The 25,717-nt window shown below is 36.7% G+C and overlaps 1 protein-coding gene across 18 annotated transcripts in view; it reads left to right on the forward strand.

Annotated features, from left to right (window-relative positions):
- The window catches only part of EPS15 (epidermal growth factor receptor pathway substrate 15), a 167,753-nt gene that overhangs the window by 70,666 nt on the left and 71,370 nt on the right, over positions 1–25,717 (forward strand). For 9 of the 18 annotated variants that reach the window (XM_009457667.5, XM_009457675.5, XM_009457698.5 and 6 more), the window contains 4 exons: positions 4,770–4,970; positions 5,795–5,940; positions 7,851–8,007; positions 12,453–12,538. In XM_009457667.5, coding sequence (XP_009455942.1) covers positions 4,770–4,970; positions 5,795–5,940; positions 7,851–8,007; positions 12,453–12,538 — 590 coding nt within the window. The remainder of the gene's footprint in view (positions 1–4,769; positions 4,971–5,794; positions 5,941–7,850; positions 8,008–12,452; positions 12,539–25,717) is intronic. The other 9 variants (XM_009457692.5, XM_054666865.2, XM_054666876.2 and 6 more) reach the window with 2 other exon arrangements.

Consider the following 25,717-nt stretch of genomic DNA (forward strand, 5'->3'; position numbering starts at 1 on the left):
GGGGCCAGAAATCTGTGCTTTATCATGCTGTCCAAGTAATTCTGATGCCTGCTAAAATTTGGGTACCAATGGGTTAAGGTTTAGTTTTATCGCTTGTAAAGGACAGCGTGGTATTGTAAGATTACATATGTGCTGCTAATAAAGCTGATCAAATTTGGAAAAAACGAGCTTTGTAGCCAGAAGATCTTGGTTTGAACCCCACTGTATCACTTCTTAAAAATATTATATTGGGCAAGTTACTTAGCATCTTAGCTTCAGTGTGTTCATTTGTAAAATGAGATTAGTAATCCTGGAAATCAGTGATGAATGTTGTTGCATTGAGTGCTCAATAAATACTGATTTGAGGGGTTGGGTGTGGTGGCTTACTTGATCCCAGAAGTTTGATACCAACCTGAGCAACATAGTGAGACCCCCATCTCTGCAAAACATAAAAAAATTAGCCAGGCATGGTGACGTACGCATGTAGTCACAGCTACTTGGGAAGCTGAGGTGAGAGACTCACTTGAGCCTGGGAGGTTGAGGCTGCAGCAAGCTGTGTTCTCGCCACTGCATTCCAGCCTGGGCAACAGAGTGAGCCTTTGTCAATAAATTATTAAATAAAATAAACAAATTAAATAAATATATAAATAGGTGTGAAAGCCCCACAAAACTTAATATATGATTATATGCAAATTTTCTCTGGAAGAAATATTTAACAAGAGACTGGGCTCAGTGGCTCACACCTGTAATCCCAGCATTTTGGGAGGCTGGGGTGGGTGGATCGCTTGAGCTCAGAAGTTGGAGACCAACCAGCCTGGGCAACATGGCTAATCCTCATCTCTTTAAAAAACAAAAAAATTAGCTGGGTTTGGTGGCGTTTACCTGTAGACCCAGCTACTTGGGAGACTGAGGTGGGAGGAAGGCTTGAGCCCAGGAGACGGAGGTTGTAGTGAGCCAAGATTGCGTCACTGTGCTGGGCAAAAAACAAACCAACCAAAAAAAAAAAAAAAAAGAAAGAAAAATTTAAGAAACATGCAAGCTTTCTTTTCGTGGTTGCTGGACTCTTTCTAGAGGTTCCAAGTTAGTTTGAGTGATTTCATATGCTAAAAGATAGTTATGGAAAACTTTCATGCTCTGAAAGTGTTGAAGGTACCTTGAATGCTTTAAAATGAAGAGAATATATTCTGGGACAGTCTGTATGCAAATTTTTCCCATTTTGTGCAGGTGCTTTATGTATTAAAAATACTTGTCATGGTTCAAGAATCAATATAAGAAGATATACAGTGAAAAAAATCTCATTTCCACCCCTGCTCTCAATTGCTCCATTTATCCCTATTCTTTGACTAATTTTCTTAATTTCTTATTTATCTTAGAATTTCTTTTTCTTTCTTTCTTTCTTTCTTTTTTTTTTTTTTTTTTTGAGATGGAGTCTCTCTCTGTTTCCCAGGCTGGAGTGCAGTGGCACAATCTCAGGTCACTGCAGTCTCCACCTCCCAAGGTCAAGCAATTCTCCTGCCCCAGCCTCCCAAGTAGCTGGGATTACAGGCATGCGCCACCATGCCTGGCTAATTTTTTTGTATTTTTAGTAGAGATGGAGTTTTACCATGTTGGCCAGGCTGGTTTCGAACTCCTGACCTCAGGTGATCCACCCACCTCAGCCTCCCAAAGTGCTAGGATTACAGGCGTGAGCCACCACGCCCAGCCTATCTTAGAATTTCTTAATGCAAATATAAACAAATATAACTAATTATTTCCTCCTTACCACAAAAGATAACCCACTAAACACACTGTTCAACACTATACTTTTTCATAGTTAACAGTTTATCTTGGATACCTTTTCACTATGAGAGCTCCATGATTCTTTTTTTCTTGGTTAGCATTATTCAAGGCTATCCACAACAAACTGCATCCAATTTAAGTATATAATTTGATGAGTTTTGGCAATTATATGCCTGAAGGCACCACCACAGTTAAGACACACAATGTTCTTTGTGATTTTTTTAATGCTTTATAGTATTTCATTATATGGATATACCATTTTTAAAAATAATTTTTTTACCTTAACTTCCCAGTGTAGAGTATACCATAATTTTTTAAACCAGGTTTTGTAGATGGGCATTTGGGTGCTGATACAAACGGTGCTGCAATTAATAATCTTTTTCATACAGCATTTCATATGGATAGATTCCCAGATGTGGGATTGCAGAGCCGAAGGGGAAATACATTTGCAATTTGGTAGATGTTGCCAGTTTGCCCTTCATAGGGGTGGTACCAATTTGAGCATGTTAGGGGAAGAAAAATAATTTTTCCTATACCCTTTTAACTTCTTGGCTGAGAACCCTGTAACAAAAGATAAGAGAAAAACAGAAGTTTATTAACATGTATATTTCATATATACATGGAAGAAACTCAGGAAAGGAGTAACTGTCAAATAGGTGGCTTACAACTCAGGTTTGCTCTTGCTCCTGCTCTTGCCATGTGACACGTCTGCACCCCCTTTGCCTTCTGCCATGATTGGATGCTCCCTGAGGCCTCACGAGAGGCAGATGCTGGAGCCATCTTGGTACACCCTGCAGAACTGTGAGCCAGTTAAGCCTGTTTTCTTTATAAATTACCCAGCCTTAGGTATTTATTTATAGCAATACAAAAACGGACTAAAATACAGCCCCCCCCAGTGTGGCCTTTCCATCCTAGGAGCTGCCCAGGAGTGCCCTGGCTCCTGCAGGGCAGCAGTTGGGAGCCTTATGTCCCACGTTGTGCCCATCCTTCACCACAGCTAGCTGAAGCCCAAAAATACCAGAACACATCCTCTCCAAATTCTGAGCTATTAGGAATACCTCCTTGGCCATCTCTTGAGTGATCCAGTGAGAAAGAGAAGAAGAGCAGCGTCTGACATCCAGCCATGGGCCAGGCACTCACAGCGAGGCCATGTAATTTTCCTACTGAATCTTCAGTGGAGCCTCCCTTATGCCTTTTCGACACCCTGGAATCAAGACAAGCTGCCCTGCACTTGGAGTTTTTTGCAACCATGGCTTCCTCCTGGACTTGTTCCTGTGGTCCCACCCAGAAGCCATTCAATGCACAGGAGGACAATTTTCCGTACCCCAAGATTGCACCCTCAGCCAGTCAGCAGCAAGCACCCATTGCCTAGCCACCCCCACCCCTTCCCCAAACTGTCTGAAAAACCCTAGCCCCCAAATTCTTGGGGAGATTGATTTGAGTAATAACTCTATCTTCTGTGTGGTGTGGCCAGTTTTGCATCAATTAAACTCTTTCTTTACTGCAAAAGAAAAGAACTTAGCCTAATATAGCATCTTTAACAAAGAACAATGAATTTTTTTAACTCTTATTTTAGGTTCAGGGGTACATGTACAGGTTTGTTATATAGGTAAATTGCATGTCACGGGGTTTGGTGTGCAGATTATTTTGTCATTCATTTAATAAATGATGGGTAGTTTTTTGAACCTGTTCTTCCCTCCACCCTCACATTGGCCCCATGTCTGTTGTTTCTTTCTTTGTGACCACATTTACTCCATGTTTAGCTCCCACTTAGAAGCAAGAACATACGGTATTTGTTTTTCTGTTCCTGTGTTAGTTTGCTTAGGATAATGGCCTCCAGCTGTATCCATTTTGCTGCAAAGGACATGATCTTGTTGTTTTTTGTGGCTGTGTAGTATTCCATGGTGTATATGTACCACATTTTTTTAATCCAGTCTACCATTGATGGGCATTTAGGTTGATTCCATGTCTTTGCTATTGTGAATAGTGCTGTGATGAACATATGTGTGCATATGTCTTTATGATAAACAATTTATATTCCTTTGGGTATATACCCAGTAATAGGATTGCTGAGTCATTGATAATTCTGCTTTGAGTTCTTTGAGAAATCACCAGACTTTTCTACAATGGCTGAACTACTTTACATTCCCACCAGCAGCATTAAGTTTGTTATGTAATTCTTCTGGCGACACCTCTAGGCTGATAAGGGTCTGAATTCATTTTGGGCAGGAACTGTTATCCTTCCTTGTAGAGAGGGCAAAAGGGATACCTTTGTAAATTTATATCCTGCTTTTAGGCATATAGTAGAAGGAGGGCAGAGAGCTTTTATTTATTTATTTATTTTTTTTGATGCTACTACTTCTCAGTTGCTTTCAGTTCAAAGTAATCCTTATGCCAAAGTGGAATGTTTTGGGGTAGCATGCTACCGCTCAGCTCCCACCAGCAGTGTAAGAATTTCCCCACAGTTTAGCTAACAAAGTATATTATGAAACTTTGAGTTTTTGCCAATTAGGTAGAAAATGGTATTTCAGTATAGTTTTAACTTACAGTTTTCATCTGAGATTGGGCATTTTTTTTATGTTAAAGAATGGACCATTTAAGGGATTTGCTTGTCTGTAAAAGATCTCTTCAAACTCTTTTTCCATTTTTCTGTTGGACTTTTTTTTCTGTTAATTTTTAGGAGCTCTATATATTAGGGAGAGTACTTCTTTCTTTGCAGATGTTGTCTTCTCAAATTGTTGTTTGCCTTTGACATTGCAAGAACTTTAGTTGAAGGGTACGTCTCTAAATTGTTACTAAGGATATCTTCCTAAAAATTTCTTAGCTTTTATTTCTTTCTTTTTCTCCCTCCTTTCATCCCTCCCTCATTTTCCTCTTCTTTCCCTCCCAGCCCAATTTCTTAAAAAAGGATTTGAGAGCCTGACGATGATTTATCATTGAACAATAATCAATTCAGTGGGTGGATGTTAAGTGCTTTTAATATATATGACCCTGGTTCATTTATTTTGAAGGCCATGTTTTTGGTATACTGTGCACTGGAGAAAGAACCTGTGCCAATGTCCTTGCCTCCAGCCTTGGTGCCACCATCTAAGAGAAAAACGGTCAGTATATCAGGCTCTGTGCGGTTGATCCCCTCTTCAGCATCAGCCAAGGAATCTTACCACTCCTTACCATCTGTAGGCATTTTACCTACCAAAGCACCATTAAGACAGGTATAGATTTATCAGTGTTAAAGGATTTTTTTTTAACAAAGTGCATGGCATTTAACAGTTTACTATTTGACAAAGATAGAGCAATTAAAAGGATAAAAATTTTAGAGCACCATCTGGTTGAACCTGCATAATGTGATACTCCAGAGAAGACAGATATTCCTTCTACATTAGGCCTTGGGTCATATGGATGTTTTATTGGCTTTATTTTGATCTCCCTGGAATTAAAGTTAGAAATGGAAGATGCTCCATGCTAACATGGCATGTTTGCCCTGGCATAATTAATAGTTGTTTTTATTTTTGTTTAATACCTAGTTAACTCTTGATTCTTTGGGATCAAATTATTGAATTCTGGGTTGTCCAAGGCTTTTTTTTTTCTGCCCCCAGCCTGCCTCTTGTCAGATTGAGTAAAGGAAGATAATGACAGGATATGCAAATCAGCCAGTTTGGCTATGGTTAACACTGCTGGGTCAAACTATAAAAAATATTGAGAATTATCTGAGTATTTTGTTTATACAGACTTTCAGTTACCTATATTAATGTGGGCATTAGTCAAGAGTTAACTATGTTTGAATTTACTCATTTCTTAAAAAAAAGTAAAAATGTGCACCTATGGATAAGTCCTAACTGACCTGTATTTTCTTCTGTTATTTTCTCTTCACCACAGCATTTTGATTGAGATGTCATATGGAAGTGATACATTGTTGCTCTGAGTTAGTAGGGTAGAATTGTTCAGAATTTGTGATGGATATTGTAATGGATTGAAAGAGTGACACTTCAAAGTTTGTTTCATTTTGGCAGAAATACTGTTTTTTTCCCCCCTGTAGTGGGTTGTATCCCCTGCAGAAAAAGCTAAATATGATGAAATCTTCCTGAAAACTGATAAAGATATGGACGGATTTGTGTCTGGATTGGAGGTCCGTGAAATATTCTTGAAAACAGGTTTACCTTCTACCTTACTAGCCCATATATGGTAAGACTTTATTTGAATTGATTTTTTAAAAATATGGTTTTGTATCAATTCCAGTTTCTGCATTTTGATTTTTAGTCATTTGTAAATAGGACAGTTTTTGTTTCAGAATTTTTTATAGAGAAAATCAGAATCTGAAGAATTCTTCTGGCTAATGGACAAAAGCTTGAGAATGGGTTACCTGAAGCTTTATAAGATTGACAGCATCCGCTGGGCATGGTGGCTCACGCCTGTAATCCCAGCACTTTGGGAGGCCGAGGTGGGTGGATCACCTGAGGTCGGGAGTTTGAGACCAGCTTGGCCAACATGGTGAAAAGCTGTCTCTACTAAAAATACAAAAAATTAGCCAGACATGGTGGTGTGCGCCTGTAGTTCCAGCTACTCGGGAAGGTGAGGCAGGAGAATTGCTTGAACCTGGGAGGTGGAGGTTGCAGTGAGCTGACATCACGCCATTGCACTCCAGCCTGGGCAACAAGAGTGAAACTCCATCTCAAAAAAAAAAGAATGACAGTGTCAGTTAATTGTTATTAGAATGTTAAAAATCCAGCTTCTGTTTATATCAATTAAACTTAAAATTTTCAGAGAGAATCCAGATATCTGAAATTTAAACAATGTAAAAAACAGTATCTTCAAGGCATACCTGCATAATTTTATAGTGTATATGTATACTTTCATACCTTCACATAGGAATAACATACTTGGTCCTTGAAAAGGCAAACCCTAGTGTCTTTAATGAATTTCACAGAAAATGAGATAATGTATATGAAAATGCTTTATAGTTTGTCTGCCGCCAATCCACCTAACGATACCAGAGGTTATCTTCAGGTTTTCAAAAGGCAGAAACCTCACAAGTGGGACCACATGGTTGTAAAGAGAAACTTAGAAAAGAAGGGAGGCAGACAGTAAGTAGATCTGCCTTAAAAGAAACAAGAACCCAAGACTGGGAAAGATTAAATATGCATAACTAGTAGTAGCTGCCACTATTGAGTGCCTAGGGTAGGCACTATACTCAATAAATGGCAGTTGTCACGGGCTTAATGTTATGCCTAAACTTTTTATATATCCTGTCTTTAATTCTCATAGTAATTTCGCAAGATGGGTGTTATCATCTCCACTTTATAGATGAGGAAACTAAGGTTTGGAGAGGTTAAAAAACTTAGCCAAGGTTATAAGAAGAAATAAGTAGAAAAGCTGGAATTTAAGATCTATGTGACATGTAGTCTTTTTACTTATGTAGTCTTTTCATCAGGCCCTACTGGCCTTCAGTGCATTAAACAGATCAGGATTTCAGAAAGCTGAGCTTTCTTTTTTTTTTAAATTACAGAAAAAGAAAGTAGAGTAAAACCTTTGCAGTTTCTCTTCAAGTGATTGTGTAAAGCTTTCCAGATTGCTGCCTTTTCCTCACATGTGATTTCCATTTGCAACTGTTCATTCTGCTTTGGCTTGGTGATCCTTGTATCCTCCTACTCCAAGAGTTGCAGGAGGCATAGCAATATCAAAATTGTGCTTGTTTTAGAATCCTTCTAATGCCACCAGTGAATCAAATTTGTTGAGACTTAGGTTTTATCTTTAATATCTTTTAATGTTAAAAATGTTGGGTGTAAGGAATGTTAGGATTCTTTGGCCCACCACAACTTTTACTGTATAGTGGTTCTGAAAATTGGTAAGAAAACACAAAGTGTAAACCCAGATTAGAGGCTCCTGCTCAGCACCAGGGTGAACATTCTCTTTTTACCATCTTAGCTGATCTACCTCTTCGAACAGTTGAGTGAGTTTTTAATAACCTGCAAGTTGGTGTGACTGTCTTTTTAAATTCACCTCATTATTTTAAAAAAGCTGCATAGTGGTACTTTTTCTCTGGACTTTTTGCAGTTGTGGCACTTATATACCATTCATTTTGTTTATTTGTGCAGGTCATTATGCGACACCAAGGACTGTGGGAAGCTTTCAAAAGATCAGTTTGCCTTGGCTTTTCACTTAATCAGTCAGAAGTTAATCAAGGGCATTGATCCTCCTCACGTTCTTACTCCTGAAATGATTCCACCATCAGACAGGGCCAGTTTACAAAAGGTAAGAAAGCTTAAAAGGAAACCTGAATGTATTAATTTCAAAGGAACAATACTATGTCGAATTACAGATTCAATTTGGATGAAATAGAAGAGAAAATATATCTGGCTAAGAGCAGAACAGTATACTGTTTGTGGTTTAGTTTGTGCCTATAAATACGCTGGAGTGCCTTGTATAACATCCTTGGCCAGTAGCTTGTTTACCCCATTCATTAAACATGACAACTATATTTCCAGTCTTAAAATTGGAAAATGTGGGCTTATTTTTCCTTTCCTGGATTTGTGAATTAAGTTTTATGAATAGATTATAAAAGGAAAGCTATAAAAATTAAATTATTGTGTTTCATTTGATGATTCACTCTTACATAAAATGATACAGATTTGAAAACAGAATCTTGCATATGATGGTTGCTTGCTGTCAATTTTACATCAAAAAAGCCTCCAAGGAAAACATTATGTTGAGGATGTATCTGTGCGGTTTTTGCCGTAGGTGACCTTTTGTTCCTGAGTATACCACTGAACTTCATATTTGAACAGCTAGAAGTGGGTTTTACCTAGTTTTGGTTTCTGGACAGCAGTGAGAATTTTCAAAACTTCATTGTTTTAGTCATGCCTTGATTTTTCTCTCCTCATGTAGAAACCCTTCCTAGTATGATGCATTTGCAATATCTTGGCCTTTAATAGACCTTTGAAAGGACTTGCATACCATAGTGGCTATTTGCCTTTAAAAATAAATACTTTGTATTTTTAAATCTCTTATGGCCTATAAAGTATAACCATGGCTGTGGCGATTTTTCAGGGTTGTTATACAGTAATAAGAGTTGTCAAATGTGTGGTATGAGGAGAGCTCTTTAAAATATCATGGAATATTTTGGGTTTTGCATTAATTTTGTCACATGGTTCTTAAAAATCCCATTTTAAAAAGCTTAATAAAAATCAAATTGGGACCAAGCACAGTGGCTCACACCTGTAAACCCAGTATTTTGTGAGTCTGAGGTGGGAGGATCACTTGAGGCCAGGAGTTCCTGGGCAACATAGCAAGACCCTGTCTCTACAAAACAAAAACAAAAAAATTAGCCAGGTGCGTTGGCGTGTACCTGTAGTTCTAGCTACTCGGGAGGCTGAGGCAGGAGGATCACTTGAACCCAGGAGTTTGAGGTTGCAGTGAGCTAAGTAAGATCCAACTGCTACACTCCAGCCTGGGCAACAGAGCAAGACCCTGTCTCTTAAAAAAAGAAAGAAAGAAAGAAAGAAAATTGGATTTTTTTGGTAAGCTAAATGGAATTTATAGCTACCAGGTATGGAGAGTTACTTATAGAAGTTTTTGTCCTTATTTGTAATAAAATAAATATTTTATTATCTGCTTTGTGAGTTATGGGGGGGGCCTTTTTGTGAATTTTTTGATTCCTTATGATGTATGACATGAGTCCCTTAAGTTGTGGAAAAGGCTGAAAGTGATGCCACCCAGAAGGATAAAGGTTACTGAATATGCATTTTTGCTCTTTGCTATATAACTGTACCTCAGTTATGGAATACTGTGTTGTTTCATGCTTTCTTTCACCTATGCAGACTGCTTTTTTTTTTCTGCCTTCTTCATTTTATAACCTATTCAATTGCCTACCAACACAAATTTTAGATATGACAGAAATTTCTGAAGCAAATTAAAAGTTTGAAGTCTATGTTAGTAGATGCTTGAAGTTGCATGAGGTATAGTTTTTAATTTAGTAGATTTGTCTGAAGTTCATTCACTAGATCATAGATACGTTTGTCTATTTATGTCAGATACCAGTATTATTCATTGAAATGGGAATTTATCACTGCTGTCTTATCTATTAACCCAAAATTTTAACTTTAAAAATGAAAACTTGCATTGTTTTATCTTTCAAATAACCTCTTTTCTCTTTAATCTGGTTTTTTTAGTACTGCATTTTTTGCAGCTTTGACTAATCCTTTTTTGAATGTTGCTTTCCTTTCTGTGTTTTTTCTAGTTTGGACTATTTTTTCCATTCTGCAGCACTCTGCTTTTCGCCTTTCTTGTACTGTCAGTTTCTTAACTCTACTCTCTCTCAAGGTTAGAGCTTTACTTTATGCCTTTTTTAGCTTTGTGGTTTTTGGTTTACAAGATACATTTTGAAATGAGAGGTTTTTTATTCAGCAAAAAAGAGAAAATTCCTAAACAGCATGCTTTTGTCACATGTCACTTGGTCCTTGTGTGCATTTTAGTCTGCCTTCCCTAGGCTCTCTGATCCACTTAACATCACCAAAGTAGAATTTTTGTGTAATGCACAAGATAGGGTAAGAGAAAACATTTTGAAAGAAGGGGACATGCTACATATTTTTTCTCATATACCCTTCAAATGCTACATAAAATATTAACTAAACTTTTTTCAGTATCTGGGGTGTCACTTTCTAACTTGTTTGAGGTTAAACTAATTTGTCTCACTTTGTCTTCTTATTTGATGATATTTTTACAGGCAAGACTATAAAATGTGAGTCACCTTTTTTTGAGTTAGAGTAACAGAGGAGATGTGGTAGTCACAAGTTCTTTGGTACATTTGCACCTCTGATAGCAAATTTCTGATAGCATTTAAGTGAAGTAATTTACTCTTGCTGATAAAAGTGAGACCAAGTGCTAATGTTTCATTTTGTTTAGCTGTCTGGCCAGGCCTAGCTCATAGGTCAAGTTTAGATAGAGTTAAAATACTAGTGAATAATTGTCACATTCAGAAATCCACTTTAAAATATCTAATTTAACACTGATAAGTTTTTGTGTATCAGTGGAACACAGAAAATAGGAGGTATATTTCATACAAAGCTGTAATTAATATAAAATTGAGATTAGTATTAAACCTTTGTAGATGAGTTTTGGTACTGATAGTCAAAACAGCTCAGTACTAAAAGTGCAGTGTGGCATAAAGAAATACAGAAGGAATTACTTGCCAAATTTTATTGATGTACCTGTTTTATCAAATTTACTTTTAGAGTAATAATTTCATTTACCTAAATGATCTTGATATGCAAGTGCCACTGGGGGTATTGCGTGAAATAGCACTTAAATCGGAAGACTCTTGATTAAACTACGTATTGGCTGGGTTCAACTTTGAGCAAGTTATTTAATCTGTTTCTTCAGTTCTAAGATGGGGTTAATAACAATATCTGCCCTACCTACTACCCACTTTTCAGATTAGTTTTGAGAATTAACTAGTGGAATTTAAAGTGCTTAGTGAATTGTAAATGAGTATATAAATATGAGGAGATGGGATATTGTGTGCTTTTAGGTTTCTTCTGTTGTGCAAGTTGTTGACGTAAATTAACTATACAACAACATAAGTATTAACACAAAGTCTTATGTTCTGTTATATAAAGTCAGCAGTATATCTTAGTTTTTAAATGTTCAGGCCTCAGTTTTAACATTTCCAGATGGTAATTATCCTGTTATTTGTTAATCTGGTTGTAGCATTGGGTGTAGATGAAATGTTTGAGGAAGCATTTATCTTTTCGCTCTGACTTCAGCCAGCTATCTGGGGCATCAGTGATAGTTTACAGAGGACATTGAGCCAAGGTAGAAACAACTCAATGGGAGGCAACATCTTTTAAGAGCATATTCTGTTGAAGAGTTAATTATAACAATAGCTTACATTTATAAAATATCACAGTTTGTAGACTGATGTCACATCACATTATTTCATTTAACTTGTAAAGTGGGCAAGGCAGAGATTATTTCCCTATTTTACAGGTGATGATAATGCAGTTAGTAAAATAGCAGGACCCAGAATAAACCCAGCTAGATTTTCTGAATACAAGGACCATTCAGAGACCAATTTTGTAACCTTCATTGTTGAAAGAAAACTGTATGTACAGGATGTCATATATGAAGACAGTTTCATATATGATGGTATTAATATTTATTATGGAACATGCTTGAGCAGTTGGTTTTACTTTAAATAAAATAGACACAGTATGTAACAAAAGTAAAAATTCCTTGAATTAAATAAAATCAACCACTACTGTAGTTCTGAGATTCAACAAAAATTTGTGTGTTTACTCTCAGCCAGTTTATACAAATACAAATAAATCACCATCAGTTTCTCTGAGAAATTTACACTTCAGTGGAGGAATTAGTTTATGAATCTGGCATCTCTTTTACTGCAAGGTTCTGAACAGGCTAGGATCAAGTGACAAAGACATTCGGATCGGAGGTGGGGATGGGGTACATAGTATAGAATAACAGTTTTCAGAGAATTTAAGGGAAATGTAAATGTCTTACTATATAATTAAGTATAAAATTATATATAATTGTACTAGATATGATTTTCTTAATTAAAAATGTCAGTAATACAGTAAAATATGCAATACCTTATATCTGCGTAGAGCTTTAATATTTTTAGTGTTTTGTCATATATTACCTAATTTTATAGTAATGTATAATTGTGAACTTTTTGTTTTTAGAACATCATAGGATCAAGTCCTGTTGCAGATTTCTCTGCTATTAAGGAACTAGATACTCTTAACAATGAAATAGTTGACCTACAGAGGTATGTAAAGCAAAATTACAGCCTACTCACATACACACACACACACACACACACACACAGTACATGTATATAGGTATACAACTTCCTCCCCACACACACCTTTCTGTTTCTAATGTATATTTTGATAAATGCTACCTAATATTTGGTTAAGTACCACAGTTCTGTTTAAACGGAGTCAGTGTACTTCATCATATATGAGGCAACCTTTAATTGCAGGATACACTGTTTACTTATGTACCACTGAAAAGTCACTGCCAAATAAACAATGACGTGCCATTAACTATAAGGTACTGTTTGATTTCATTTAGAGAAAAATGCGAAAAAACGTATATCCTAGAATGACTGAAAAATAGTTTTTCTCCAACCTTAGATATTTGAATAACATATTAGAAAAACATTATCATTTAATACATTTAATAGATGGAATGTTAAATTCAGACACCATGCCAAGAGCTTTCATAATTGTTATTTGACCCTCACATAAACCTTGTAATTTGAGATAGGTGGTGGTGTTTCTATTTTACAGGTAAGAAACTTAAGATGCTTAGATATTTTGCCCAAAATGATACAAGCTTGTCAGCTGCAGAGCTGATACCTGATCCCAGGACTACTTTATTCTAAGTTGAATCTTCTTTCTTATACATAGGTACTATGTAGAACAGACTCAAATACAATTTGATTTGAATCTGAGTATAGCAGATATTATTGATACTTCCTTAATTTCCGTGTTCCCTGGAAACTTTATAGTAATACTGATTGTAAAAATGACTATAAAATTACTTTTTAAAAGTGAGATAATTTTTCTGTCTACAGGGCACTGTATCTAAATATTCACACCAGTCTTTTTCTTTTTTTAACCCTCACAGCACTTTGAAGCAGATAATGGCTGATATACTTTATTTTACTGACAGTATTGAGATATAAGGAGATTAAATGAGTTAACTGCCTTATATGGCAAGAATTTGGCAATGATCTTAACCTTATCTGTGAGACTATGTTGAGATTTCTGTAGAAAAACTGGTTGTTAGAATTTTTCAGTTGTAAGAAAGAACTAAACCCAAACTAAGAGTGAAATTTATATTGACTTGTGAAGCAAACCTTTCAGAGGTAGGGCTGGCTTAAAGCATTCCTTGATATTGAGGCTCAGATGATATAATCAGTTCTCTTGCTCTCCATTTCTTGTTTCCATTTCCACTGGGTTGATTCCATTCTCAGATAGACTTTCTCCTTATTTTGGCAAGAGGGCTATAGTACATCTAGCTACATGTACTTATAATTTCAAATTTGGTGAAGAGTGCCTCTCTTCTGGCATTTCCTGGAGAAGACCTGAAATTCAGTCTGATTGGATTGGCTTATTGGCCTTTTCCTATGACATAAAACTTCTAATATTGAAATCTGACCAGGGCAAAAAACACTTCGTGGTGATTGTATAGTTTAATTTTGTCCTTACTCACGGAAAAAAAAAAAAATCAAATCCAAAGTCACACATCACGTTAAGAGACAGTATTGGTATCAAAACCAGGTTGTATAAGTTCAGCATTCTTTCTGTTGTACAATTCTGCCACTCATTAGGATTTTTAAATTTTTGACTTTGTTGCAAAATAGAAGTAGTAAACAATTACTGAACCTATAATGGTGTTTATACTGTTCATTTTCATGTGGTCCATAAATGGTCCATAAACATTTTTGCTTTCCTTATATATGTAATATACATGTTATAGTAGGTAGATTTGAAAATACTTATCATATGGGCCTCTTAAGCCTATGGAAATGGATACATACACCAATGTTCTAGGACTTGCTTGATTTGACTTCAAGTGTACTTGTTTAATGTATAAAATATTTCTATAATGAATTTTAATGGGAATTAGAGCATCATAGATAAAATGCTCTTACTGTTGAAAACATTATTTGTTACATTTTGGTCAACTAATCTTTCAATAACTTTTAGTAACTATAATGTTAAGTTGTACCAGTGGCAGTCTTATATAGTAAATGACAGCTGACAGCATGAAAATAACATATCTAATATTTTGTGACTATCTTATTAGGAAAATCAGAGAATTTCAAAACCTTGTTAGTTTTTAGGGTATAGTCACATTTTATAAATGTGTGGTATATTTATACATGATTTGACGTTTGTGAAAATATTTTCCCTGGACTTTTATTTTAGGTGAGATCTACAGTGTAGGCAAACTTATATAATCTGTCAACTCCATTAGTGTCATAGTCAGACTCATCGCCCTGCTAAAATTATAGTTGTTAAAATACGCTTTTGTAAATAGTTGTGTTAGGTCATTATCACCAAGTCTTCAAGGTATTACATTATAAAAACCTTGGTTTTTATTCTTGTGATAACCGTTTTTTCTGTGCAAAGTTAAAATTCTTCACCCTTTAATTTTTTTATTAATATATAAGGATGTGATGAATATGACTACAAAACAGGAAAAAATAAACAGATTTCGTTTGTGGCTTTTGCTAAATTGTTACCTGACAAAATCTTAGCCAGTTCTTCATTTTCGTTTTGAGATGAAGATACTTAGTTTTAGTCCAGGGGCTGGGCGCGATAGCTGATGCCTGTAATCCCAGTACTTTGCGGGGCCGAGGCAGGTGGATCACTTAAGGTCAGGAGTTTGAGACCAGCCTGCCCAACATGGTGAAACCTTGTCTCTACTAAAAATACAAAAATTAGACAGGCGTGGTGGCACACATCTGTAATTCCAGCTACTCAGGAGGCTAACACAGGAAAATTCCTTGAACCTAGGAGGCAGAGGTTGCAGTGAGCCATTGCACTCCAGCCTGGGCAACACAGTGAGACTCTTGTCTCAAAAAAAAAAGAAAAATTTTTTTTTTTAGTCCAGGGATCAAACCTCTAAGTAAGCAGCATGTATGATGTGAAATTATAATTACTGTATAATGAATGTAGTACTTTATAATACTTTTTTCTTAATGATAGTTATAATACATATTCATTGTAAAATTCAGGAAATAGATAAATGCATAATGAAAAAAGGAATATATTTCTTAGAATCATATTTTGTTTTGAGCATTGCAAACCAATGGAAATATTGAAAGCTATATATAAACTTGAGTTAGTTGGGTGAAGAATGTTCTTTGTTATTGGTCAGAAAATGAGATTTCATTGTCTTTGTTTTCATCTTTAGTTCACCAAATTGTTTCTAGTAGAAAATATAAGACATTGGGAGCTTGAAGTGCGAGATACCTTTAGGTATATTTTAAAATTTTTTTCTGTGATTTCTTCAACATTTGCTATTAATTAAATGATTTAATTATGCCAATTAGATTAAATTAGTATGATATTTTTAACTTAAGGAAAAGCAATACAGGTAGTTGTAATATAACACTCATCGAATATCTGAATCTCTTACTTGAGCTCAAGACCTGTATTTTTCATTGCCTACTAGTGTTTTCATCTGAATGTCTAGTAGGATATGAATTCCCTAATTGTCCCCTCACCTCTGTTTTGTATCTCCCTTCTCAGTGACATCACCATTCACCTAGTCACTCAAGCTAGAAACCTGAGATTTTTCTTCTTCTCATCTTTAGTCTTCTACCTTTGAAATGTCTGTTGAATTGATTCCTACCTTCCCATCTCTTTTGTCTAATCAACTTCTCACTCTTCAAATCTCATCTTAGACATCATTTCCTCTGGGAGAGGAAGCCTTCCTTGATTTACCTCCCAACCTCCATACTCTCTTCAAGTCTTATTTAAGAGCCTATTTTATGTAGTCTTTATATTTACAACTGTTATAACACTTATCATTCTTTGTTATAATTCTGTGTTTTTTAATCTCCCACTAGATTATGTGCTTCTTAAACACAGGGGCTGCTTGTATCCCTTAGTGTTTAGCTCATAATAGATGAGAAAATAATTTTTTCAATATTGTTGAAATCTGTCTTCTCTGTTCTATGTTTCCTTCTTAGTTTTAGCCTTTGTCTTTTATCTGGATCATGGCTGTAACCTCCTCATTGGCTCTCTGCTTTGAGCCTTTTCCTCCTTTGGACCATCCTACTTCCAACTGATATATAAAATACAACTCAGATCCCTCAGTGACTTCCCATCTCCAGCTGAATCCAGTTCACTTCTTTGAACATGGTGTAAAGGCTCTTCCTTCATGGTGTTCTCTTGGCATTCTGACCGTTCTGTCTTAGCCACCTCTCACAGTATGCTGCCCTGTGGTACTAAAAAGCTATTTGAGAACAGATACAGTGTGTTTGCTCTTTGTACTCTGAGTGTTCAGTACAGTACTCGAATCTACTATTTCAGCTTTATCCCCTTTCTCCAGTCGTATGATAGATGGGTTTATTACCTCTTACTTCAACATACCACCACTTTTATTCTTCTATGCCTCTGATCCTACTGTTCGCCTTTGCCTGGAGCATACCTTTTACCTTATAAAGTTTTGTTCATGTTCAAGATCCGTCTTAAATATTGTCTCTTCTGTCAAGCCTTCCATGAAATCTTCAGATTACTTTTCTTTCCTCTTCTTCCAGAGGCTTTATTCGTTTATTGTAGTATTTCTACTGTTTAACTATAGTAATTTATATTGCTTTTTTGGTAAATTTTTAATTCCTAAGGGCAAGAGCTATGTCTTGTTCATTTTGATAGGCCTAGAAATTAACACACACATTACTTAACACCGAGGAATAGGCTAGTTGGTTGAATGAATGACGCAAAGTATGTTATAAATATTAGAATATTTCCAAGACTTACTTCCTGCAAAATTTATGGCAGAATAGAAGCCATGTGTTAAATGTTGAACTAAGGCAAAGACCTTCTGAATAATAGCTTATTTTGAAGACTATAGGAAAGGATTTTAGGCCGGACACAGTGGCTCACACCTGTAATCCCAGCACTTTGGGAGGCTGCGGCGTGTGGATCACCTGAGGTCAGGAGTTTGAGACCAGCTTGGCCAACATGGCGAAACCTCATCTGTACTAAAAATACAAAAATTAGCTAGGCGTGGTGGCGCATGCCTATAATCCCAGCTACTCAGGAGGCTGAGACACGAGAATCGCTTGAACCTGGGTGGCAGAAGTTGCAGTGAGCCGAGATCACTCACAGCCGAGATCACTCCAGCTTAGGCAACACAGTGAGACTCAGTCTCAAAAAAATAAAAAAGAAAAAAGAAAAAGAAAAGGATTTTATATATAAAAGGTTTTTGAATCCTCACAGGAACATTAAGGTTAGTGGGCTGATTTTTTTTTTTTTAATATTCTGCAGACTTAGTTTTTCTTTTTTTTCACACGTTTAAAAATTGTGATAAAATACACATAACATAGTAATTTATCATCTTAACCATTTTTAAACATACAATTCAGTGGTATGAAATATATTCACATGGCCAGGCACAGTGGCTCATTCCTGTAATCCCAGCACTTTGGGAGGCTGAGATGGGCGAATCACCTCAGGTCAGGAGTTCGAGACCAGCCTGCCCAACATGATGAAACTTCGTCTCTACTAAAAATACAAAAATTAGCTGGGCATGGTGGCAGGTGCCTGGAATCCCAGTTACTCAGGAGGCTGAGGCAGCAGAATCGCTTGAACCCGGGAGGTGGAGGTTACGGTGAGCCGAGATTACGCCACTGCACTCCAGCCTGGGAGACAAGTGCGAGACTCCGTCTCAAAAAAAGAAAAAGAAATATATTCACAGTGTTGTGCAACCATCATCACCATTCATTTCCAAGACTTTTCATCTTACAAAACTGAAACCCCATACCCATTAAACAATAACTCCCCATACTCTACTCCCTCCCATTTTCCCCGCCCTTCCTCATAGCAGCCACCATTCTATTATACTTTCTATCTCTATGATTTTGACTACTGTAACTATCTCATATAAGCAGAATCATGAGATATTTGTCTTTTTATGACTATCTTATTTCACTCAGCATAATATCCTCAGGGTTCATATGTGTTGTGGCATATGTCAGAATTTCCTTCCTTTTTCAGGCTGAATAATAATTCCATTGTACTTACATACCACATTTTGTTTACCTGTTCATCTATTGATGGACATTTGGGTTGTTTCCACATTTTAGCTATTATGAATAACGCTGCTATGAACATGAACGTACAAATACCATTTCAAGACCCTGCTGTCAGTTCTTTGGAGTATATTTGCAAAAGTGGAATTGCTGAATCATGGTAATTGCAGACCTGTTTTTGTGTCAAGGATTTCCTTTGAAAATCTGATGAAGACTGTTATACCCTGCCCACAGAAAAAAAGAACATGTATATCTGTGATACTATTTTGTATTTATTTCAGGAGTTCCCAGACACTTAAAAACTATCTGTGGACCCATTCTTGAGAGCTGTTGCTGTGACAGTAAAATGCCTCAGTTAGAGAAGTTCTTGGCAGTGGAAAAGATGAAACTACTAAGAGAGTGCTTCAGTCACTTGGATAATGTGGTAGTGGTAAATTATGCTGAGGCAGGAGTTAATATTTTGTCATCTACTAGCTTCCATTTCCTTCCTGTCTCTGTCCTTTTAGCAAGAACATCAGGAAGTTAAAGCCACATCCTGTCAGGCCTGTTTGTTATCCTGGTCTTGGGCCAGTAAACAGGATAGATAATTAGAATAATAGTTATCAGGCATTGTACTGTGCCTTCTTTATGTAAGTTCACTTGCTGAGCTCTTGTAACATCCCTGAAGGGTAATAACTTTATTTCAGTTTTTCAGATGAAGAAATAAACTAGTCTTCACTTCCACGAAGCTTTCCCTGATTATCTACCTCAGCTCAGAGAGCACTCAATTTCCTTCTCTCCCAGTAGATTCTCGACTCTGTGTGATGGCACAGGCCAACTCTTACTTCTAATGAGGCAATATAGTGTAGTATTTCAGAGCATGGGCTTTTTAACCAGATTTCCAGATTGCCTGACATGACCTGGATATACTTAACTATCTGTACCTCAGTTTATTTATCTGTAAAATGGAAATATGAATAACCATGTACAATGCTTAACGCAATGCTTGGAACATAGTAAGTTCTCAATACATGTTAGTATTTATCATCATCATCCCCAACACCGAGTTCAGCACTTAGAGTACAGGATTTACTCAATAGCTGTTCACTAAATATTGGTTGGAGTAGCTGAATGAACTTTCTTTCTCTAGTTGAAGAGTGAATGGAACTATGTAGCCAGGTAGCCAGATTCTGTGTTCCTAAATATATAGACCTCTACTTCAGTCATATTCAAGAACCGATTTTTTAAAATTTCTAAATCCTAGCATGTGGTTCGAATTTTTAAAAATTCTATGTTTTTGTTTTACTTCAGTTCAAATATCATTAGAAACCATTGTCTGGAGAGTTCATTGCTTATATTATCAAATCTGGAGCTCTTTTGCTTATGATCCAACTTGATGTGTTTGTGACCCTCTAAAGATCTGTGACGCTGACACTAAAAGGTCTCTTTTGTGACTCTGCCTTAAGAATGGTATTACTGGTTAAATAATTGAAGCTCTAGGTTGCGGTGTGCATTTCTTTGATAGTAAGGAGGCAGCCTAATTCATTTTCACATAAAGTGTATAGATCATCATTAAAACCTCTGTTTTGGGAGACTCTCCTTACTTGAAAACCTCCTTGCTAAAGTCTGAACCTGTGCTGTCCAGTATAGTAGCCACTAGCTGTGTGGTGATTGAGCACTTGAAATATGGCTAGTCCAATTTAAGATGTGTTGTTAGTATAAAATATACTGGATTTCAAAGATTTAGAATGAAAAAAATGTAAAATATCTTAATATTTTTCATCTTTATTACATTTTGAAATATTACATTAAAATAAATTTCATTTCTTTTTATTTTTTAATGTGTGCCTGTTAGATCATTTAAAAATTACTTAGGCTGGGCATAGTGGCTCACATCTGTAATCCCAGGACTTTGGGAGGCCAAGGCAAGAGAATTGCTGAGGCCAGGAGTTGAGATCACCCTGGGCAACAAAGCAAGTCTCTATTAAATATATACATACATACATACATACATACATACATACATACATACATACATACTCTATGTGGCTTCTTTGTACCTGTTCTGAGTTAGAATTATTATACATTTCATTTGCTTGTACTGTTTTGTGGCTCTGGTAGCTTACTAAGGGGCACTTACCTCTTTTAATACAGCAGTAATTATTGAGATGTATTATAGTCTGTCTTTGGAAAGCAAAAGCATCTACCAAGAAATTTCAACTCCTGGAGGATTTAAGAGTCACAGTCTCTGCCGACATACTGGAGGCCTGATTGCCATCACTCCAGGTGATTTATTACAGCTTTCAAAAAGCCAGTAAATGTATTTTTATACTAGTAAACAATGTAATGGTAATAATAATAATAGCTGAAATTTATTTAGCACTTACTACATGCCAGGCATTGCTCTGGAGTCTTTCTAGATGTAACATAAATTAATCCTGCCCATCAACTTTATTATCCCTATTTTGTAATTCAGAAAGTTAAGGTTTCGTTTTATATTTCTTTTCTGTTTCTTTTAATTTCATTTTGTCCTGCTAGATAAGTAGAATAAATTATTATGGATTTGCAAAATAAATTTATATTTCTGGCCAGGCACGGTAACTCACGCCTGTAATCCCAGCACTTTGGGAGGCTGAGGTGGGAGGATCACCTGAGGGTCAGGAGTTTGAAACCAGCCTGGCCAATAAGGTGAAACACCGTCTCTAGTAAAAATACAAAAATTAGCCGGGCGTGGTGGTGCACACCTGTAATCCCAGCTTCTCCGAAGGCCGAGACAGGAGAACTGCTTGAACCCGGGAGGCAGAGGTTGTAGTGAGCCAAGATTGCCCCACTGCATTCTCGCCTGGGTGACAGAGTGAGACTCTGTCTCCAAAAAAAAAAAGAAAAGAAATTATTTCACCTTTGAAAAATGAACCATCTGATTTTGGGACCTGCCACTAAGGGGGTGTGCTTTGTCATATAAGCCACACCCCAAAGTTTGTATTTTTTCTGATTCTAGTTAGGCTCTCTTTTCAGTTACTTACACCCATAAATATATTCTCTTATTTTTAAAAATAAAACCCATTAAAAACAGCCAGTCTCTCAGAACTAAGTAAGAACATTAGTTATTCCCATAGTACCATCATACTTTCACAGAATTTATCTTTAATTTTTATAATTAATGGCCATTAATTTTCCCCAGCAAACTATAGAGGCCCAACTACAATCTTGTTTGGAATATAGTAGACATTTAATAAATATTTGTTGAAAGAATGAAATTGTATCACATAAAGATTATACAATTAAGGCAAGTTTTATGTGTGTGTGTGTGTGTGTGTGTGTGTGTGTGTGTGTGTGTATGTATGTAAGTAATGTATTTTTCAGATAGGGTCAGGCTCTGCTGCCCAGGCTGGAGAGCAGTGGCGCGATCATGGGTCACTTTAGCCTTGACCTCCCAGGCTTAAGCAGTCCTCCCACCTTAGCCTCCTGAGTAGCTGGGACTACAGGCATGTGCCATCATGCCCAGCTAATTAAAAAAATTTTTTTTATAGAGATGTGGGTGTCACTATGTTGCCCAGCATGGTCTCAAACTCTTGGCTCAAGTGGTCCTCCCACTTCAGCCTCCCAAAGTGTTCAGATTACAGTTGTGAACCACTGTGCCTGGCAAAGGAACTTTTAGAGTAATTTAAAACTTATGGTAAGAATAAATGTCTTTGTTCTCAAACTTTAACCTAAGCTTTTATGAACTACGAATTCTTGTTTTTTTTTTTTTTTTTTTTTTTTTTTTGAGACGAAGTCTTGCTCTGTCACCCAGGCAGGAGTGCAGTGACACGATCTTGGCTCACTGAAGCCTCCATCTTTCAGGTTCAAGTGATTCTCCTGCCTCAGCCTCTCAGGTAGCTGGGATTACAGGCATGCGCCACCGCACCCGGCTAATTTTTGGCAGGAGAATCACTTGAACGCGGGAGGCAGAGGTTGCAGTGAGCCAAGATCGCGCCACTGCACTCCAACCTGGGCTTCAAAGTGAGACTTCATCTAAAAAAAAAAAAAAAAAAAAAAAAAAAACCAACAACAACAACAGTAAAAGGCTGTCTTTACCTAGTACAGAAGTTCTTTATAATCTTTTTCTGATTTACCATTTCAGCTTTATTTAACCACACATGAACCTTCCATTCTAGGTAAGTTAGTCTGTCTAGAATTTTCTCATCTCTCTACTTTTTTTTCATTAATTTTTTATTATCATAAAATATACATAACATAAAATTTACTACTTTAAATTTTTAACTACTTAAAGTGTACAATTCAGTGTCATTAATTGTACACTTAAAGTGGTTAAAATTTTAAAGTGGTAATTTTTTTTTTTTGAGACAGAGTTTCACTCTTTTGTTGTCATTTTTAAATGTACTTAAATGTCATTAAATACATTCACAGTAATTGTGTAGTTATCACCACTATGAATCTCCAGAACTTTATCATCCCAGACTGAATAATCTAATTGGAATTGATATCAACTTACTTCAGTCCCATACAAAACTGTGCTCCTGGCCAGGCGTGGTGGCTCACGCCTGTAATGCCAGGAATATGGAAGCCAAGATGGGAGGATTGCTTGAGGTCAGGGCAACATAGTGAGACCTTGTCTCTACAGAAAATAAAATTAGTTGGCTGTGGTGGTGCATACCTGTAGTCCTAGCTACTCGAGAGGCTGAGGCGGGAGGACTGCCTGAGGCCAGGAGTTCGAGGCTGCAGTGAGCTATGATCACACCAATGCACTCCAGCCTGGGAAACAGAGAGACTCTGTCTTTAAAGACACAAATAAAATTCTGGTCCTATACAGCTCCATTCTCTCCTCTGCCTTACCCCCACTTTTTTTTTTTTTTTTTTTTTTGTTTGAGATGGAGTCTTGCTCTGTCATCTAAGCTGGAGTGCAGCAGTGCAATCTCGGCTCACTGCAACCTCTGCCTCCTGGGTTCAAGTGATTCTCCTGCCTCAGCCTCCCAAGTAGCTGGGATTATAGGCGCCTGCCACCGCACCCAGCTAATTTTTGTATTTTTAGTAGAGACAGGGTTTCACTGTGTTGGCCAGGCTGGTCTCGAACTCCTGACCTCAGGTGATCCATCCGCCTCAGCTTCCCAAAGTGCTGGGATTACAGGAGTGAGCCACTGCACCTGGCCCATTCTCACCCTGTTATGTTATTGATGTCACAAACTGTATCAGAACTCCCCCTGTTATGTTATTGATGTCACAAACTATATCTTTATACATTGTGTATCTACTAACAGATTCATAAATTCTTTTTTATGCATTTGTCTCTTAAATTCTATAGAAAGTATAAAGTGGAGTTGTCAACAAAAATTACAGTAATACTGGTTTTTACATTTGTCCATGTATTTACCTTTACTGGAGATCTTTTTATCTTCATGTGGCTTTCAGTTACTGTCTAGCATCCTTTCATTTTAACCTGAAGGACTCCCTTTAGCATTTATTGTAGGGTAGATCTAGAAGTAATGAACTCCCTCAGCCTTTGTTTGTCTGGGAATATTTTAATTTCTCCCTCATGTTTTTGAAGCACAGTTTTGTCAGGTATAGAATTCTCAGTTGACAGGTTTTTTTTTTCTTCCAGCACTTTAAATATATCATTTCATTGCCTTCTGACCTTCAAGTTTCTGCTGAGAAATCCATTGATAATCTTATTAAGGATTGATTATATGTCACAAATTGACAAGTTGCTTTTCTTCTTGCTTGCTATTTTAAAGATTATTTCAACAGTTTGATTATAATGTGTCTCAGTGTGAGTCTTTTTGTGTTTATCCTACTTGGAGTTCATTGAGCTTTTTAGATCTTTAGATGCAGATATTTTATCAAATTTGAGTTTTCTTCTTAGTCTGCTTCTTACTGCTGTTTTGCCAACATCTTCTGTGCTTTCTTACATAAGCTCTCTCTAGTAGAAATACCATTTTCTTACCTGACATTTACTCTTTCCTTCAAGGCTTAGCTGAAGTCTCTCACCTCCATCACACAGTATTCTCAGACTGGAGTAATTTATATTGTAAATATGACATTATTATCTGCCCAGCTCACTTTGCAATTAATCATCCTGCCTTCAGTGATACCAAGGAGGCCTTTTCTGACCTCCTTCAGGGAGAGTCAAGTTCCCATTCTCTGTGTTCCAATAGCACCTTACCTGTCCCACAGTGCTTACCTGTTGTAGCACCTAGTACACTGCATTGTAATTATCTCTTTATATTCTTATCCCCAACCCCTCACACCAGGTGTGTGTTCACATACACTGAATTAAGAGCTTCTTAATGACAGGTGCCTATCTCACTGGTTTTATGTACCTCCTAAGTATAGCATAGTGACAAGTATGTAATAGGATTCAGTATGTGTTATTGAGTAAGTAGATAAGTTGCATAGTGGTATATTAGGTTTTATTGTGTATTTTCTCTATCGCTCTTCATAGCAATCCCATATATGGTTTGTAAAGTAGATATTCATTTTATAGCTGCAGAAACTAGAGCTTATAAAGAGTTTGTTGGTGTTTAACTTTTTATTTAGCATCTACTATGTAAACTGGGTATGCTGGCATAAATTATGTAATCCTGTATGCAGTTGTGAGATACAGGTTTTATTATCCCTCTTTGAAGAGAAGAAAACGGAGGCTTAAAAAAGATGAAATGACCTACCTAACTGGAGCTGGTTTAGGCAAAAAGAATTTGATGACCCCTATATAATTGGAAGAGTAAAGGTATAGGTGGGCGGGAAGGAGGGTTAGAAAGAGAACAAATAGGATGTGTATATATATGTATGTATATATGTATATATGTGTGTGTGTGTATATGTGTGTATATATATGTATGTATATACATATATATAGAGAGAGACAGAGAGATTTATTTTAAGAAATTTTTAAGATTGTGGGAGCTGGCAAGTCCGACATCTCTAGGACAGGCTGGCAGGCTGGAGACCCAGTGAAGAGTTTATGTTGCATCTCAAGTTTAAAGGCAATCTGAGGTAGAATTCCTTATTCCTTGGGGGACCTCATCTTTTCTTAATGCCATCAAGTGATTGGATGTGGTCTACCTACATTATTGAGGGTAATCTGCTTTACTCAAGCCTACCGATTTAAATGTTAATCTCACCTAAAAAATACCTTCACAGTAACATCTAGGGTCGTGTTTGTCCAAATATCTGGGTACTGTGGCCTAGCCAAAT

This window comes from Pan troglodytes, chromosome 1 (assembly GCF_028858775.2).
Source record: "Pan troglodytes isolate AG18354 chromosome 1, NHGRI_mPanTro3-v2.0_pri, whole genome shotgun sequence".
NCBI classification, from domain to species: Eukaryota; Metazoa; Chordata; class Mammalia; order Primates; family Hominidae; genus Pan; species Pan troglodytes.